Source organism: Austrofundulus limnaeus, unplaced genomic scaffold, assembly GCF_001266775.1.
Source record: "Austrofundulus limnaeus strain Quisiro unplaced genomic scaffold, Austrofundulus_limnaeus-1.0 Scaffold1, whole genome shotgun sequence".
Classification (NCBI taxonomy): Eukaryota; Metazoa; Chordata; class Actinopteri; order Cyprinodontiformes; family Rivulidae; genus Austrofundulus; species Austrofundulus limnaeus.
In genome coordinates this window covers 3,147,737-3,163,538 of record NW_013952403.1, presented here as the reverse complement: position 1 = coordinate 3,163,538, position 15,802 = coordinate 3,147,737, and the positions used below count along the sequence as shown (strand labels likewise).

The 15,802-nt window shown below is 37.7% G+C and overlaps 1 protein-coding gene across 4 annotated transcripts in view; it reads left to right on the top strand.

Moving 5' to 3' along the window:
• The window catches only part of inppl1b (inositol polyphosphate phosphatase-like 1b), a 28,188-nt gene that overhangs the window by 3,243 nt on the left and 9,143 nt on the right, over positions 1-15,802 (top strand). For all 4 annotated transcript variants that reach the window (XM_014005038.1, XM_014005030.1, XM_014005045.1 and 1 more), the window contains 17 exons: positions 2,553-2,616; positions 5,025-5,163; positions 5,951-6,071; positions 7,532-7,672; positions 7,800-7,887; positions 9,172-9,249; positions 9,485-9,616; positions 9,704-9,818; positions 9,979-10,079; positions 10,149-10,251; positions 10,326-10,522; positions 11,361-11,478; positions 11,750-11,846; positions 11,942-12,080; positions 13,904-14,003; positions 14,108-14,196; positions 14,918-14,999. In XM_014005038.1, coding sequence (XP_013860492.1) covers positions 2,553-2,616; positions 5,025-5,163; positions 5,951-6,071; positions 7,532-7,672; positions 7,800-7,887; positions 9,172-9,249; positions 9,485-9,616; positions 9,704-9,818; positions 9,979-10,079; positions 10,149-10,251; positions 10,326-10,522; positions 11,361-11,478; positions 11,750-11,846; positions 11,942-12,080; positions 13,904-14,003; positions 14,108-14,196; positions 14,918-14,999 — 1,904 coding nt within the window. The remainder of the gene's footprint in view (positions 1-2,552; positions 2,617-5,024; positions 5,164-5,950; positions 6,072-7,531; positions 7,673-7,799; positions 7,888-9,171; positions 9,250-9,484; positions 9,617-9,703; positions 9,819-9,978; positions 10,080-10,148; positions 10,252-10,325; positions 10,523-11,360; positions 11,479-11,749; positions 11,847-11,941; positions 12,081-13,903; positions 14,004-14,107; positions 14,197-14,917; positions 15,000-15,802) is intronic.

Below are 15,802 nucleotides of genomic sequence, written 5' to 3'. Positions count from 1 at the left end.
ACACACACACACACACACACACAGACATATTCATATGGTCGCCAAGTGTATAATAAAATGTTACAAGATGCCATTAACACATTTTCATTATCTAGCTCACTTTCTGAGAGCATAATTCTTGTTAAAAATTGTCTCGACCATTCATCATTCCATATGTGGCGGGAGTTTCAGAGAAACTGAAACGTTTATTCTCTAAACATGACGTCCCAGTGGCTTTCAAACCCCAAAACATGTTACGACAAAGATTAGTTCACTCCAAAGATCCAGTTCCCCGGCAAAAACAGAGTAATATAGTATTTGCTGTTAAGTGTCAGGACTGGGATCAGTTATACATTGGGGAAACAAAACAGCCACTGTTCAAAAGAATGAGCCAACACAGACGAGCTACATCGTCGGGTCAGGACTCTGCAATTTACACTCATCAGGCGTAAAGGAAACCATCTTCGCGAAGAAAAACTGTCCACCATTAAACAGAGGTGGAGGCCTTCATGTCCAGTTGTCCTCCTCCTACAATGCTGTTATTGCAAGTATGACTCAGACCCCTGTGAGTAAAAGGTGTGAATCAGGGCCCCAATGATACCAACACAAAGAGGGAAAGAGGGACAAAAAAAGGGGACATTGAGCCCCGCTTGCACTCACTACATACAGACAACACAACACCAAATAACCACAGCCGAATCATCCAAACCAATAAGTCTGGTAATGGGGCACATGACCCTCTATGAACAATAGAACTAATCAAGCCTATTGTTAGGGGATGGCCCTCTTTTGCATGTGACCAACCTGTTTGTCCAGGTGGAGGCAGTGCTTATAAGGCTGAGTTCACCTGAAACTCATCAGACTGAAGAAGTCTCTTGGAGGAGAGACTAAATGTTTCACAAAAGAAGAACCCATCCAGAGGACCTACTTATTTTTTCTTTTTGAGTTACATTTAAATGTCAAATAATATATGTAAATATTAAATCCTAAATCTAAATGTGTAACTCTTAATGTAAAAGTTAAATCTTAAATGTTGTGTTGAAGTTTACGTTTACATATTTTGGACTGGAACGCAGCTTTTGATATTGGTGTGTCTCTTGTTAAGACATCGTCATACTGAGACAAAAGCAACTGCTACTGCTTAAATGCGGCGCATACGACATTAAACTTGCAGGTGGGACCGGTGTCCGAGCTGCACTTCAAACTGCTGGACCACGGGTACCATCCATTGTTTTCAGTGAACACAATTTGTATTGTAAATCCCATCTTCAGCAGCATTAGCAGCAGTTAGCATTAGCAGCGGTTAGCATTAGCAGCAGTTAGTGTTGACGTCTGTTGCAGGTTGATGACATCATCCCAGCTAAATTATCAACATACAATCAGAAAGTGAGCTAAATAATGAAAATGCGTTTGTGACATTTTCTCACATTTTATTTTGCACTTGGTCCATTTGTTTACCATATTTGGTGGGAAATTTACATAACTTAGTGTGAAACAAAATAGGTGCTTTAAAATTAATAATTTTTATGGTTGAAGGTTGACAGTTATTGGAAGTTGGAAGCTTTGCATTCAAAATTATATATTTTTGCGAAAATTAGCAAAATATGGTGGTAAAATTGTATTTTACTTACTTAACCTCCTTTAAAGTAATTGTCAGCTGATTGCTGAATTATTGGTAATTTTTGTATCCAGTGTGTGAGAAGTGAAGACATTTTTTTTCTACCATGCTACAAAACATTTTTTAATTGAAATACCATGCATTCCTTGCTATTTTTAAACTAAGACCATCTTATATTGAGAAATGACAAAGGTATAACTATTTTGGTCAAACCTTGAAAACGACGTAATGTGCAATCACGTTTTTTGCAAAATTTCACATCATCTGTTGGCACTTAAAATGACTGCAAACTGTATGACTCAATCTCCTAATTATTTGTCAGTATTTGCGTACTTCTTTGTAAAATAGATTTGTAAATTGTATTTGTAAATACTCATCCTGTCACATCCATTGTCTTACATCACCATCATCTGCCACCAGGCTGCAAAGTAACTGCCAATCAGTTTAACTGCTCTGTTCAGAAAAGTCTATTCCAACAAGTCAAACCCAAATGTATGACACCGTGTTTCCCCACTTATCCCTGTTCTTTCCTCCTCGGGGCCCCTAAAAGTGGGCTGGAGCTCCAGCAACCGCACTACGCTGACTGTTCCTCGGCCCAGCCAGATACATTCCTGAAAGCTGAGCCTGGCTCACAGCGCAGTCTCTTTCCTTTCATTCTTTTCTCTTTAAATCATCCTCTTTTCTTTTAATCCAGTCCCTTTGTCATCACAGAACTTTGTTTCCAATGCTGATGATGATTACATTTATTTTAAAAAAGCCTTCCAAACAGTATATTATGGAAAAAAGGCATGACTATATTAACTTTAATAACAACTGCCACTTGTAATATATGTACTGTACAAACACACACACACGCACGCACACACATAAATATTCAGATTTATTAACATTTGATCTTTGATTGTTTGTTTTGATATATGTAACATTTATTACAACATATTTTTGTTTTCCAAAGATTCCAACGCCATGTTCACACATATCGTATTCTTCCTGATGCAGATGGTCTTCTGGCAGTTCAGGTGAGAAATAGACGCTTCACCTGACAAAGAGTAAAATGATTTAAAAAAAAAAACACAAGTTTGAAAAATCTCTCACTTCCAGTTTAGAAGTGAATATTTTGAGCTAAATTCTAACAGTATAACTGTATTCTGGGGGAAGTGAGAGATACAATTGGTGAGAAAAATATAGGTGTGGGTCCAACCAAACAGACTAAAGTCTCCATTCTGATGCAAAGTTTGTTTGTGTACCAAAAATGTTGCAGTGGTGAGTAGAGTTTAGTTGGAATTGTTTCAGACAGTTAAAACATGATGTGTGTCATCAACACTAAATTGAACATTCTTTGAAAAAAAATAACATCATTAGAAATCCAAAAACTTTACATAAAAATACCACTTTTGGCTTGTAGAGACCCATTTTTTCTTAAATGGTTTAATGTTTTTGATTTATGTTTCTACTGTCAAGTACGCCTGAGCTACAGAGCTCCAAGGAGGGCTGGCTTTTCTCAGGTGTTGTGATATCCTTTTATATTCCCACAGATTTTATTTATTTATTTATTTATTTATTTATTTATTTATTTATTTATTTATTTATTTATTTATTTACTCATTTTGACAATGTTGAATGACTTACCTTTACCAAATGCCATTGCATGCTAGTCTCAATTGAGCCATATGTTTTGGTGCATAATGTGCAACTAGATCCAGGACAAATTAAAAAAAAAATAATAATAATGGAAATTGTAATAGTTGTGCTTTAGTGCTTCACAACCCTGAATCAAAGAAAGAGGCCAGAAAGTTGCCATGTTTCAGAAAGTACCAAGCCCTGGTTTGTTATTCTATGTTGCATGGAGGACAGGAACATGTTTGTGTTGCCCCCCACCCCGCACCTCGACCCTGTTACGGCTGCAGTCACTTATGGCATTCCTGCCATGTGGCTGCATGTTTGCAGCGTGAGCTCAGCAGCACAGAGGAGAATTTGTTTTCATGTCTCAGAAATTCCTACGCGACCCACACACTTATTTACTGACCAAAGGGGGGCTTATTTCTTATGCACATGCTTGGGGGTGTTTGTAGTAGACATAATGGGTCTGTTGGATGTGGCGAAGTCTGAGGCAGATGAAACTGAGCGAGTGGTGGTGGTGGTGGGGGTGACCTATTTATTAGTCTATAAAAACACTCCACAACCACAGTTTGCAGCCACACAATCAAACAAAAACACTTAGCAACTGGATTTAAACTTTTGTCTGAATATTAAAGTTTAAAGCCCGAAGATGAGTTTTTAAGGCATTTGTCTGGCAGGAGTTATTTCATTTTTTATTTCTTTTAGCCTTTGATGTGGAAAATGCCTCTACTTTCCAATGAGGACGTTAAACTTTGTTGCTTTTCCTCGTTTTTCCACTGCCATCAGTAAAAAACCTCTAGTCTGTGTTTTCAACCCCCCCCCCCCACCCCACCCCTGGATTTGCTCCACTAACTCACTGAAGTCGCACGCTTTCCTTTTTGTTTTTCCAAGAAAGCCAGAGAGATATTTTGGGGGGGTCACTTTTTGTCTTTCTCTCCCTTGAAGCCCTTTTTTTTTCTCTCCCTACTTTTCAATTCTTTTAAATTACTTTTCAAGAGATATTTGTGGTTTTAAAAAATACTATTTGAAGACTTTCTGGCAAAACAGGCAGGTTGTTCAAGCCAGAAGTATGGTTTCTCTTGCCACAAAATGAAAACTAAAAATTCTAAAAAGAGGGTGCAGGAAAGGGCTCGCTCTGCGTTGTGGTCTAACATGTACCATGGTAAATTGGTACATGTGAATGTGAGTATGTAATCTTATTTTCTGACTGCAGAGCTTAAAGTTTGATTGAAGTGAAGATGTGTGCATTTTTATGCAAACTCAGAGCTGGATTGTTCATGGATGAGGCGTATTGAGACATTTTCTTTCAGAAAGTTGTTTTTTTTATACCTTTTTAACTTAATGTGAATGTTGGATTCTAGTGAAACATTACAGTTAAGAAGGAGCTGTCACTGACGTCACCTCTCCTCTGGGCCACAGCTTTCGAAATCCCTCTGGGATGTGTTTTATCTCAGCACATCATCTGCGTGCATCTTTTTCTGTCATGCAAATAAGTATCTGGTATATTAAGCATGATTTTGAAAAGAAGGTTTGAGGTCCTGTGTGAAACGTCCATTTACAAATAATAATAATAATAAATAATAATAATAATAATAATAATTCCAGGTTAAATCAGTCACCCCCCCCCCCCCAAAAAAAAAGAGTCTAAATAATTACATGTAATTTACAATAAAAATAATTCAAAAATAGTCAATCCAAATGCAGTATTATTTCTCTTTATCAACGGGATCTATTTAATGCTTCTGTTTTTCCTGAACCAGCAGGGCCCGAAACAAACACGTTACCATCATGTCCATCTGTTCCACAGACAACACAGGGGGTTCAGGTGAACTGTTTCCGGACCCTTGAGGATTTGGTGTTAGGGTACCAGCAACCACACAAAGGCCTGGTCATCCCGCTCCTCTACGCCGTTCCTCCTGACACTGACACTGGGGATGAGAGCTCAGGTGGGTCACCAGCTGGTAATGGACAGCACTGTGCAAAAGTCCAAAAGCTTCTTTAGATTTTGCTTCCAATAAAACAGACATTGTTGTATTTTTTTTCTCTTTGGCTGCTTTTTCACTGGTTTTCTATTAGGTCAACATTTTCAAACAACTTCCCCTACTGAATTAACTCCAGCATTAAAAGGCTCTGACACTCAAAGGATGAGCCAGTGTTGTGTTTACATAACTGACAACTTATTTAAAATGCTATAGAGAACTTTGCTAATAGCAGTCTTTCCTTAAAACCTAATTTATTCCAATTTATTCAGCTGAATTACCAGCTTGGCACATGAAATTGAAAAAGAACAAGGTGATTCTCAGTGAGCTATTAGCAGATAACTTGTCATGAATGAATAATGAAAGGACAATGCATCAGTCCTGTTTCAGGTCTTTGATGAATATTTTCTTGTTGTTTAATGACATGATTATTACATCCCCCCCCCAGACAGCACTTTTTTGTCCTTCACTTGTCCACATTTCTAACTGTTTAAACACACACTACACGTTAAGCAGTTACGGTCAGAATATGAGTGAAAAAAAAAACAACCAGAATCTACGAAAAAAAAAAAACATCTTCGAAACAACCCCGAAGAGCAATTTATCAAACTTCTGCAAAATTTTGTTTGATTTTTGCACAATATAAAACATTATACAAGGTGAACATTGTGAGTTTTGTCCTTTTTAAAATAACGTTTCAATTCTTTGTTGCTATAGTTTATAATTCAGATATTGTTTTTTTTTACGTGCACAGACGATGAGAAGCCCGCTCCCACTCCAGCCTCCATCAACACCGTGTCTTTCACAGGACCACCAGCAAAACCAGCCCCCCATGCTGTTTTCCTGGAGAAGCTGCAGGAGCTGAATACATCCAAGTATTATTTGTAATTTGTCGTGTTAAGTACTTAAATTAAAATCTTTAATTAAATCTTTTAAAGGGATCCATGATTAGTTGTAACATTAAACTTTATTTAATAAACATATATTTAACTGTAAAATAAAGACTGTAAAATACTGTAAGATGTTCAGTTTTTATCATTTTTAAACTAAAAGTTAAAAATATATATTACATGGACGGGGCCATTTTATTTACACGCAAAGCATTCTGGGTAAATGACATCAACTAGGTCATCGGTGCGAGGCTGCTAGCGAGTTATATCTACCCTGAAGGTTAATCTTGGACAATATCTGATGATCGACTCTTTTAAATGAAACCAGAGAGCGTTGACAGAGAGGAGAAGGTAGAAATGACAGCCTGTAACTGAAAATATAGATGGAGGACAACAGAGCTGCTTCATGGAAGAAGAACTTCAGCTTAGCCTGTTAGCTTTAGCGTTAGCCCCGACACTGTCACCATATATACAGTATGTATTAGCTCAGCGCTACACATTCTCCTATCATCACTGAGGTCCTCCATCCACATGACAGAGAGGGGAACGCAAAAATGTCTCAGATGCAACTGAAAATATGGATGGAGGACCTCATTTTAGCTTGTTTGTCGCAATAGCGCTGAGCTAATACATGTATAAGGCAAATGTGTTGGTGCTAGCACAAAGGCTAACAGGCTAAGCTGAGGTTCTTCTTCCATGAAGCAGCTCTGTTGTCCTCCATCCATATTTTCAGTTACAGGCTGAGTCATTTCTACCTTCTCCTCTCTGTCAACGCTCTCTGGTTTCATTTAAAAGAGTCGATCATCAGATATTGTCCAAGATTAACCTTCAGGGTGGATATAGCTCGCTAGCAGCCTCACACCGATGACCTATCCATGTCATCATTTACCCAGAATGCTTTGCATATAGATAAAATGGCCCCGACCGTGTTAAAATATATTTTTAAAAATTTACAAAACTAAACAGCCTACATTATTTTTGCAGTCTTTATTTTACAGTTAAAATATATGTTTATCAAATAAAGTCTAATGTTACAACTAATCGGGGATCCCTTTAAGATTCTGCAAAGCAACTTTGCTTTAACTTGCGATTACGTTTTACATGAAATGTGAATTTTTTGAAGCATCACCCACTGCACGAAAACTTTTTTCTCATTCATAGCCTGACATGTTTGCAACTGATTCAGTTTTAAACACTTCTGCACCTGTGGGCATTGGAGCATAGCAGCTACTTGTTAAACACTGTCCCCCGTGACCCTTTAGGTCTCATTAATAAACAGTGTCGCGAGCTCTGCTGTGATCTGGAAAGCTGGATCTTGTCGCACTTGGTTCCCCACAAGTTTCAGAATTTTGTTTTACTTTATATTTTTATTTTTTCCTGTGAGATGACAATTTAAACTGACTCAAGCCGATGAATTATTGTCTGATGTTTATGTTTGTCTGAAGTGCTGCAGGCGAGGTGATCGGCCTGCTCAATGACTACCTCTTCAGTGAGCTGCCTCTCGACATTGAAAATGTGCACAAAGGGGCGACGACATTAAGGCACCTGAAGCGTACGCTGGCTGCTGCCTGCCAAGGCCTCAACAGGTCAGTTACAACCAACACTTAAGGTATTTTTAAAGACCATTATAACATTGGTTGGTTTGTATTTTCAGTAGTGATTTTGCTAAAATGTCACCTATGAATTTGTAATAAGCTTTTGTTTGGTCTGCAGTGAGATTGATCTCACACTTGTGAGTCTGGAAACTTTGGCCAAAGTCTTCGACCATCCGAGCTGCTCTCTAACACCCAACAAGTCCCAGGTACATTACAAACACTACACTATTATAGCTACTTGTTCTCAAAATGGTAACCCAGTAGCCTAAAATGATTGTTGACCAAGAAGAAGCAAAGAAGAGATCAGTCTCAACAACAGACTTTTAGAAGATCTGCAGCATCTTGCTGCAGACATTGAAGGATCTCAGCTTTCTCATGAAGAGCAATCTGCTCTGTCCTTAACACATTTGTTCTTCTATCCTCATGGGGACTTTGCATTAACTTCTATTCGTTTACTGGTCATTTCTATAGCCTAACCCTGACCCACCAACAATATTTTCCCCAATGGGGACAGGGCTTGTGTCCCCATAAGGAACAGTGGGAGGATTTGTAACCTTTTCTGAGTATATTTTAAATTTGTAACTTTCACTTTTATTTTGTTACGTTCAAAACCTAAAAATTATACTTTTACTTCTTTACTGTAAAATTTAACACGTTACAGGTTTAAATATGACCTGAACTCATCACGAAACATGCAGTTCATGCACTCTAAAAAATGAAGTGTTGAATTTATTAAACCAAATTATGTTAACTGGTTCTGCTAAACCGAGTAAAGCAATTCACAGATTTTCTTTAAAAGAAAAATGGCGGACAATTTAGTTGACTCGGTGTGGTGGAACCAGTTTGTAGGGGTATAACAATACATGTACCCGTATCGAACTATACCGTACGTTCGAACAGTGCTGTATCGAACAATACAGATTTTTAAATTTTACTTTATCAACTTGTCTTCTGAAGATGCTCTGTGTTAAAGGATCAGTGGATCTGTGTTCTACTACTCCACCTAGGCTGCATTTTGAGCGCAGGTCCGCTGAGAAACTTGCTGTTTCAGCAACATTTAATTTAAAAAACTGTACTTTTGAGGTTAAATAAATGTTCATAATTAATATAATAAATTACAAGTTAAAGGGGGCATGGAAATTTCTCTTTTTTGTATCGAAAAAGATATCGAACCGTGAGACTAAAGTACTGTATCGAACCGAACTGAACCGAACCGTGAATTTCCTGTATCGTTGCACCCCTACCAGTTTGGTCAATTAAAATTAACACTTCATGTCTTGGAGTGTGTGTAAAAGTACTTTTACTTTCCTGACTATTATGAGCAGTTTTATAACGTTTACTGAAGTGCCTTTCTTATCAGTGAAATTCATTTTTACCAAAGTCATTTCTGTTAAAGTATTTTTCCTTTTACTTCGTTTTTTTTTTCCAAGTAGACCTCTAACAAATACACACATCAATGTTGACTTTCTGCTTTGTGTTTTTGCATCAAGTGTCCAGAGATGGAGATTGACAGCCTGTTGTGTAAGATCTCAGCTTTGGTCAGCCTTCTGTCTTCATTAGAGAAAAAGGTGAGTTCACACTGATGATCTGATAAATTATAACAATGTAGAAATTACACATCTAAGTATTGCTTTTCTTGGAATAATTAAGCTACTACCTTGTCAGTCAGCATTATCATTTATCTGTGCAGTTTTCACATTATTATTAAAGCACACATAGACACAAATAAGAAAAAAACACATTTTGTTCTTAATATGTAAATATTCTTTGAGCACAACACAACAGTATTCTCTTGTCATGTAGGTGTTAAAGGCATTACAAGATGCTGTGACTAATCACAACCTGGCAGTGCAGCCAAGCCCAGCTCCTCCTGAACCAACACCTGTAGCACCTGTGAAAACCCACACCAGGCAGATACCTGTGCACTCCTTTCAGGTAAAAACGCACTCATCTCGCAGCTGCTTTTGACTGTAAATGACTGTAAATCAGCTGATCGATGTGACTCTGGGCTTTCCTCATCAGGTAAAGGTGGTGAGGTACGGCAGACAAACAGTTTCTGTGGATGTAGATGCAGGAGCGCTGCTTTTTGACAGGAAACCCGGCTTGTTCGGAGTAGAAAGAGTCTCACATGATAGAAGTAAGAAAATACTCAAAGTGTGTGTTATTTTTTTCTTCAACACTGGGGGGCGTGTTTGTGCTTAAAGTGAAATGACAAGTTCATGTCCTTTCAATTAATACAGCAAAGTTGATCAACAGTAGATATAAAAATATCAGTTGTAATGTTCCTCATGCATCAGTCCTCCAGATTGTCAAGTTTCAAAACAGCCCGGCAAAGATACGGGTCGTGGTCGACAGCTACCAGAACACTCCGCGGGAGATGACGTTTGAGAGCGCGCGGGTAAGATAATATGAGCAGACTCATCTTTAATTGTTTTTCCAATGACTCATTAAAAAAAATCTGCTATAGAAATGTGAATCCTTCTGCCATCTCCTCCTGCTGATGAAGACCACACACTCTCAGCTGAACCAGCCTGATCTGGTCTCTGTGTTTGTTGGCACCTGGAATATGGGTGAGCATGCATGTCCTGACAGATAACTTACTGGTGTGTTAAATCAGTCAGTGTGACATTAGGATGGTCTCCAGGTGGTTCCCCTCCTCCTCGCAGCCTGCAGTCATGGGTGACCTGTTGCGGTTTGGGTCACACCCCCGACGACTCGACGGCTTTACTTCCGCATGACATCTACGCTTTGGGGACTCAGGAAAACCCTCAGGGGGAAAAGGAGTGGACGGAGCACATTAAAGCAACTCTACACAGCTACACTCACGTTGACTTCAAACTAGTAATTTTTTTTTACTTCATCTCATTTTCAGCTTTGACTGAGGCTTTTTAAATTTGAATGTGCCACATATTAGTGTTTCATAAATGCTTGATTAGAAGTTAGTGAGATTAGTAAAGTGAAAATCAGGCACTGTGCAGCTTTTAAAACTGAGTAACATAGTATGACTAAATGTTCAACAATGAAATTAAAATTATTTGGTTGTTTTTACAGTTTGGAACTTTAATCAAAATCAGCAAACTTTTTTTGCAAGCAGACAACTAATTTACTGTTAATATGATGGCCAAAGTGACACCACAATTTATCTGGCTCTTTTTATCAAATCCAAAAGGAAATATACATTTAAAAACATTATTTCCAAGTCAGTAGCTCTAATGATAATCAGTCAGCTGTTTAAAGAATATCACAGTTTTGCTGTTAAAAATATGTTGCATTTTAACAGCAAATTGTGTCATGTGTGAAAATAAATTATTTTTGTTGCAAAATTAAAAACAACTGGTTTAAGGTTTTAGTAAAATTCGTATTATAATTTGTATATTTTTACGTAAATTAATAATTTACCTGCACGGGACTATAAAGGCTGTTTCTTTTCTGTTCTAAACATTAAATAAAGATGAATTTACTCAAAAGAGTGTAGTCTTTAAAATAAAGTATCAAAACAGAAAAAAAGACAGATTTGTCATTTACTTATTTATTATTTACTTATTCCATAATTAGCTCATTTCTTGGCTTTTGCAGCCAATGCATTTGAACAGATAGCCTTGAAAAGCAGAATGGATTATGTGTAACGTGGTGTGCGTGGAACACAATATTTGTTGTAATGTGACACAATTTCCTGCAGGTGGCAGTGCAGTCCCTCTGGAACATGAGGCTGGCCGTGTTTGCGAGGCCTGAACATGAGAGCCGCATCAGTCATGTGAACACAGCCAATGTGAAGACTGGCCTGGGCAACACGTTGGGTAAACTTTGTTGTGTGATGTCACCATCACAAACACAACATGACAGTGCTCAGATTATGTGTCAGGGATGACTCTCAACAACCACACAACAAAAAACTGATATTAGTTATAACCATTGTTTTGGCCACACAAAACGGTACATGATCATTCTTTTATGGCAGCAGGCAATAAAAATGATATATTCTCATGCAGCATATATTTAAATATGTTGACATTAAACTGTTTGAATTATTCTGAAGATTTGGTTTTGAGTCTTTTTTTGTCATTTCAGGTAATAAAGGAGCTGTTGGAGTTTCCTTCCTCTTTAATGGAACATCCTTTGGGTTTGTGAACTGTCACCTGACCTCAGGAAGTGACAAAGTATTGAGGTTCATTGTGTGTTTTTATGTGTGAGAAACCTTTGTTAACTTGTGTCATTTTCATTCTGTTAAATTAAGTCTCTTTTTTATCTGTTACTGTCCAGGAGGAACCAGAACTTCATTGACATCCTCAGACTTCTTTCTCTGGGGGACAAACAGCTTTACGGCTTTGATATCAGCCTGCGCTTCACCCACCTCTTCTGGTGTGGAGACCTCAACTACAGGCTTGATCTGGATGTCCAGGTCAGATCCACTGCTGTACTTTCTGTTCTGATGTTTTAAAGGAAAGGAAAAGTGGCTAGGATGTTTTTGCCTGTGTCTGTGTTGTGTTCATGTCTGTTAACAAAATATCTCACAAACCACAATATGAATTTTAATGACGTTTTCTGGAAGTAATCATTGGATATACATCTAGACTCTTGGAATCAACTTGATCCAAGATGGTCGCCACAGTTAATTGATCTTATAGTGCCTGTGACATCCAATTTTTGTAATAAATATGGTTGCATTTTCAGACAGATAACACTGATAACATTTTGCTAACAAAATTTCAGTCTGGTGACATGAACAGTTGAGATATTTGGATGTGAAGTAACAGGAAGTGATGTTAAAAGGGAATGACAGCATGTAAACAGAGTTGCTACAATGGCTGACAACCCAGACTGTAGAGAAGAATCTGATGTTTCTTTAGATTATTTTGAGCCACTATCAGAGAGAAGAAGAGTCAGAATTCAAAAAAATATTATTTTAATAAACAAAGACCAGGGAGTTTTTTTTTTTCAAAAACTTTATTGGTCTTCTTTGTTACCAACAAAAGGAAACTGTCATCAGCACAGACATTCTACAAAGAACATGCATCATAAGAAAAACATACAATAACCAAGGCACATTATAATTCTTGACTTTCAGGGTCAATCAAAGATGCAGCAGAATGAATTCTGACTTTTTATTTTTATTTAATCTTAAAGTATTAACATATGAATTCAAGTCTACTAAGAAAGCAGGTTCGGGAGAGATCTGGAGGACCTTGCCTTATGTATATGAAATTTCCCTAAAAGGATCATTAGATTAATTAAGAAACTCAATTTTTTTTTATCAATACATTCAAATCTGATTATAACATATTTAGGCCTGATTTGGATAGTGTGCTTAGTTTTATCCTTGACAAATTTTTCCACGTTCCTCCAAAACCCGGAAGAGTGAGAATAGTTGCAAAATAAATGTAATACAGTCTCTAAATCAACTTGACAAAAAGAACAATTTTCATCAACATCTTTAAAAATTGACAAGTTTTTGTTACATGGGAAAATATTGTATACAATTTTGAAATTAAGCTCTCTTATTTTATTTGAAATACAATATTGAAAGTGAGACATCCATGTTTTTTTCCAACTTATATTAAACTGTGCATTCCAGAAAAACTTTCCTCTGGGCGACACTGTACTTGAACTACACAGAACCTTCCTTATGTGCAAGTTTGAACATTTCTTCTCTAATATTTCATTTCCCCCAACTTTTATAAAATACATCTATATTCAATTTTTGATATTCAAAATGTGCTTTCATTAGCTCAAGACCAGGGGTTTTCATTCTTAAACAGTTCCCCTTTGATGTCACTTCCTGTTTCACATTGGCTGAGCCAAAATCAAATGAAAATGTGCCAGTTATGTGACAAAATGGGTAAAATTCATGGGAAAACTTCAAAGTACTTCTCTTTGGAGAAGATCTTTGCTTAAACTTCAGCAATAATTGTTAACTCTATCAGCCTGTTAGCAAAATATGAATAACTCCAACAGTTATAACTCAGTCAGTTTTACAGATATTGAGCTCAAACTGGTCGTGGCATAGCTGAGAGTCACTGACAACACATTTTCTGATTGTGACATCTCTGGATATTAAAGTTTGTCCAAAACAGTGACAACTCTGTCCTTTCTTAACATAAGATGATCTCAGTCTAAAACTCTGGCATGGAAGGTGACAAATGGCATTCCCTCATGAAATACTGGGCTTTTATTGTGAAAGTTTTCAATGTATGTGAAAAAAGTCCTGTCTTCTTTTATCTACAGGACATCCTGAAACACGTGTCCAAAAGAGAGTTTGAGGAGCTCATGTGTGCAGACCAGTTAACCCGAGAAAGGCACAAGAGGAAGGCCTTTTTCAGTTTCAGTAAGTCTCTGCATTTAAATAGACAATAAATTAAAAATATATATTTTAAGTCAGTTCTGCATTTGTGTATTTCACTAATGCTTTTTGACTCTGTCATGTTTAAGAGGAAGAGAAGATAGTATTTCCACCCACATACCGGTATGAGCGAGGTTCCAGGGACTGTTATCTGTGGCAGAAATACAAGACCTCAGGGGTGAGTCTCAGTTTGCTCCACAAAACTGCACCACTAACAGTACAAACCATCAAACAGTTCAGCAGCTGACTGACAGAGAATTCAGGCAAGCGGCCAAATATATTTTTTAAACATTTAAGATGAGCTTTGCAGCAAATAAAATCTAAAAAAGTGGGATTACAAGTCATGAAATTTATATTCAGTCCAAAATCTAACACCTTTAAAGTCTTTTTTTTCTGTGTGTGTTGCTTTCCACCCTGAGCCGTTCAATTCCAAAATCTGTATTTTCTCAACTTGTTGGGATTTGGGCTCTTAGGACAGGATTAGCCACGGAGTGATGCCCACCCAGAGCAGATAAGCTTCAAAAGCGTCATCAAATACCAAACAGTGGGAGCCAACAACAAGTGCTGAGCTTGAACCTCCGACCTTCTGATCAGTAATCCAGAGCCCAGACCATTAAGACGCTACTGATCTATTCCAAGTGCACACTTCGTAAGATAATTTCTAACTTAATCCTATTTCTGGAAGCTGTGGGGATAAATGACTTTGACAAACAGCAGCTCCGATGACTAAAAATATCAGGTTAAGATTAAACCTCGTGTCTAAAACAGGAATGTCTGGCGTAACAGCAATAAAGTCAGGCCTGTGTGTGTATTTTTCTACAAGTGTGTTTATTTTAAATACAGATGTAGACATACACAGCTCGTCACTGTTTACGTAAAGCGGATTTCTTTCCCTGTAGGTGCGAGTCAACGTGCCGTCGTGGTGTGACCGGATTCTGTGGAAGTCCTACCCAGAGACGCACCTCATCTGCACCGCATACGGTGAGAGCCGAAGAATGTGTCGGAAAAATAAACACTTGCAAAGACAGAGAAAGAAAATGTTGCGAGCAATAAAACTTGCACAGTGGTTAAATGTTAGCATGGTTAAATGTTTCTGTGATGCATGCAACGATTAGATGTTTGTGGTATTTAAAAAGGAAACGTTTAACACCATATAGATGACTCAAACTTATGCGTTGGTGTGTGGGTTTGTGGATACAGGGTTATTTTCTGTCCCCCACTTGTTTCATATTAACCTGAGGAAAGTAGAAAAGCCTTCTGAGAAGTTGCCTGGCTTTTCTGTCTGTTAAAAATAACACTGAGCAGTTATGAGCCCTATCATGCTGGAGACATTAAATAATTAAGACATTTAAAGGGGGGGGGGGGTGTTATGCAAATTCGACATCTTTGAGCATTATATCATGTTGTAATGTTATTCCCTCATCAAAACATACCCAAAGTGTTGCTTTGACTCATTAATTCATATTTTTCGAAATCCTTCAATCTCCTGTGGAGCCATGTGGAGCTGCCTAAACGCTTGCTGGTACAAAGCACCACCTATTTACACAAAGCTCCTCCCTGGAGCTCAGTCGGTAGCCAAGCTCCACCCCACAGAGCACCCCTCCGCCACAAAGCTCCATCACACTAGTGGCTCAAGACGTATTTCTTTACAAATCACTATGATTTCATTGAAGAATGTATCTTAAAATAGTGGATGTTCATGATTTCATTGCAAAACAGCTTCATAATGATCTATATTGATAGTTTCTTCTCAAAAACTAGCTTAACATTGACATATATTATAT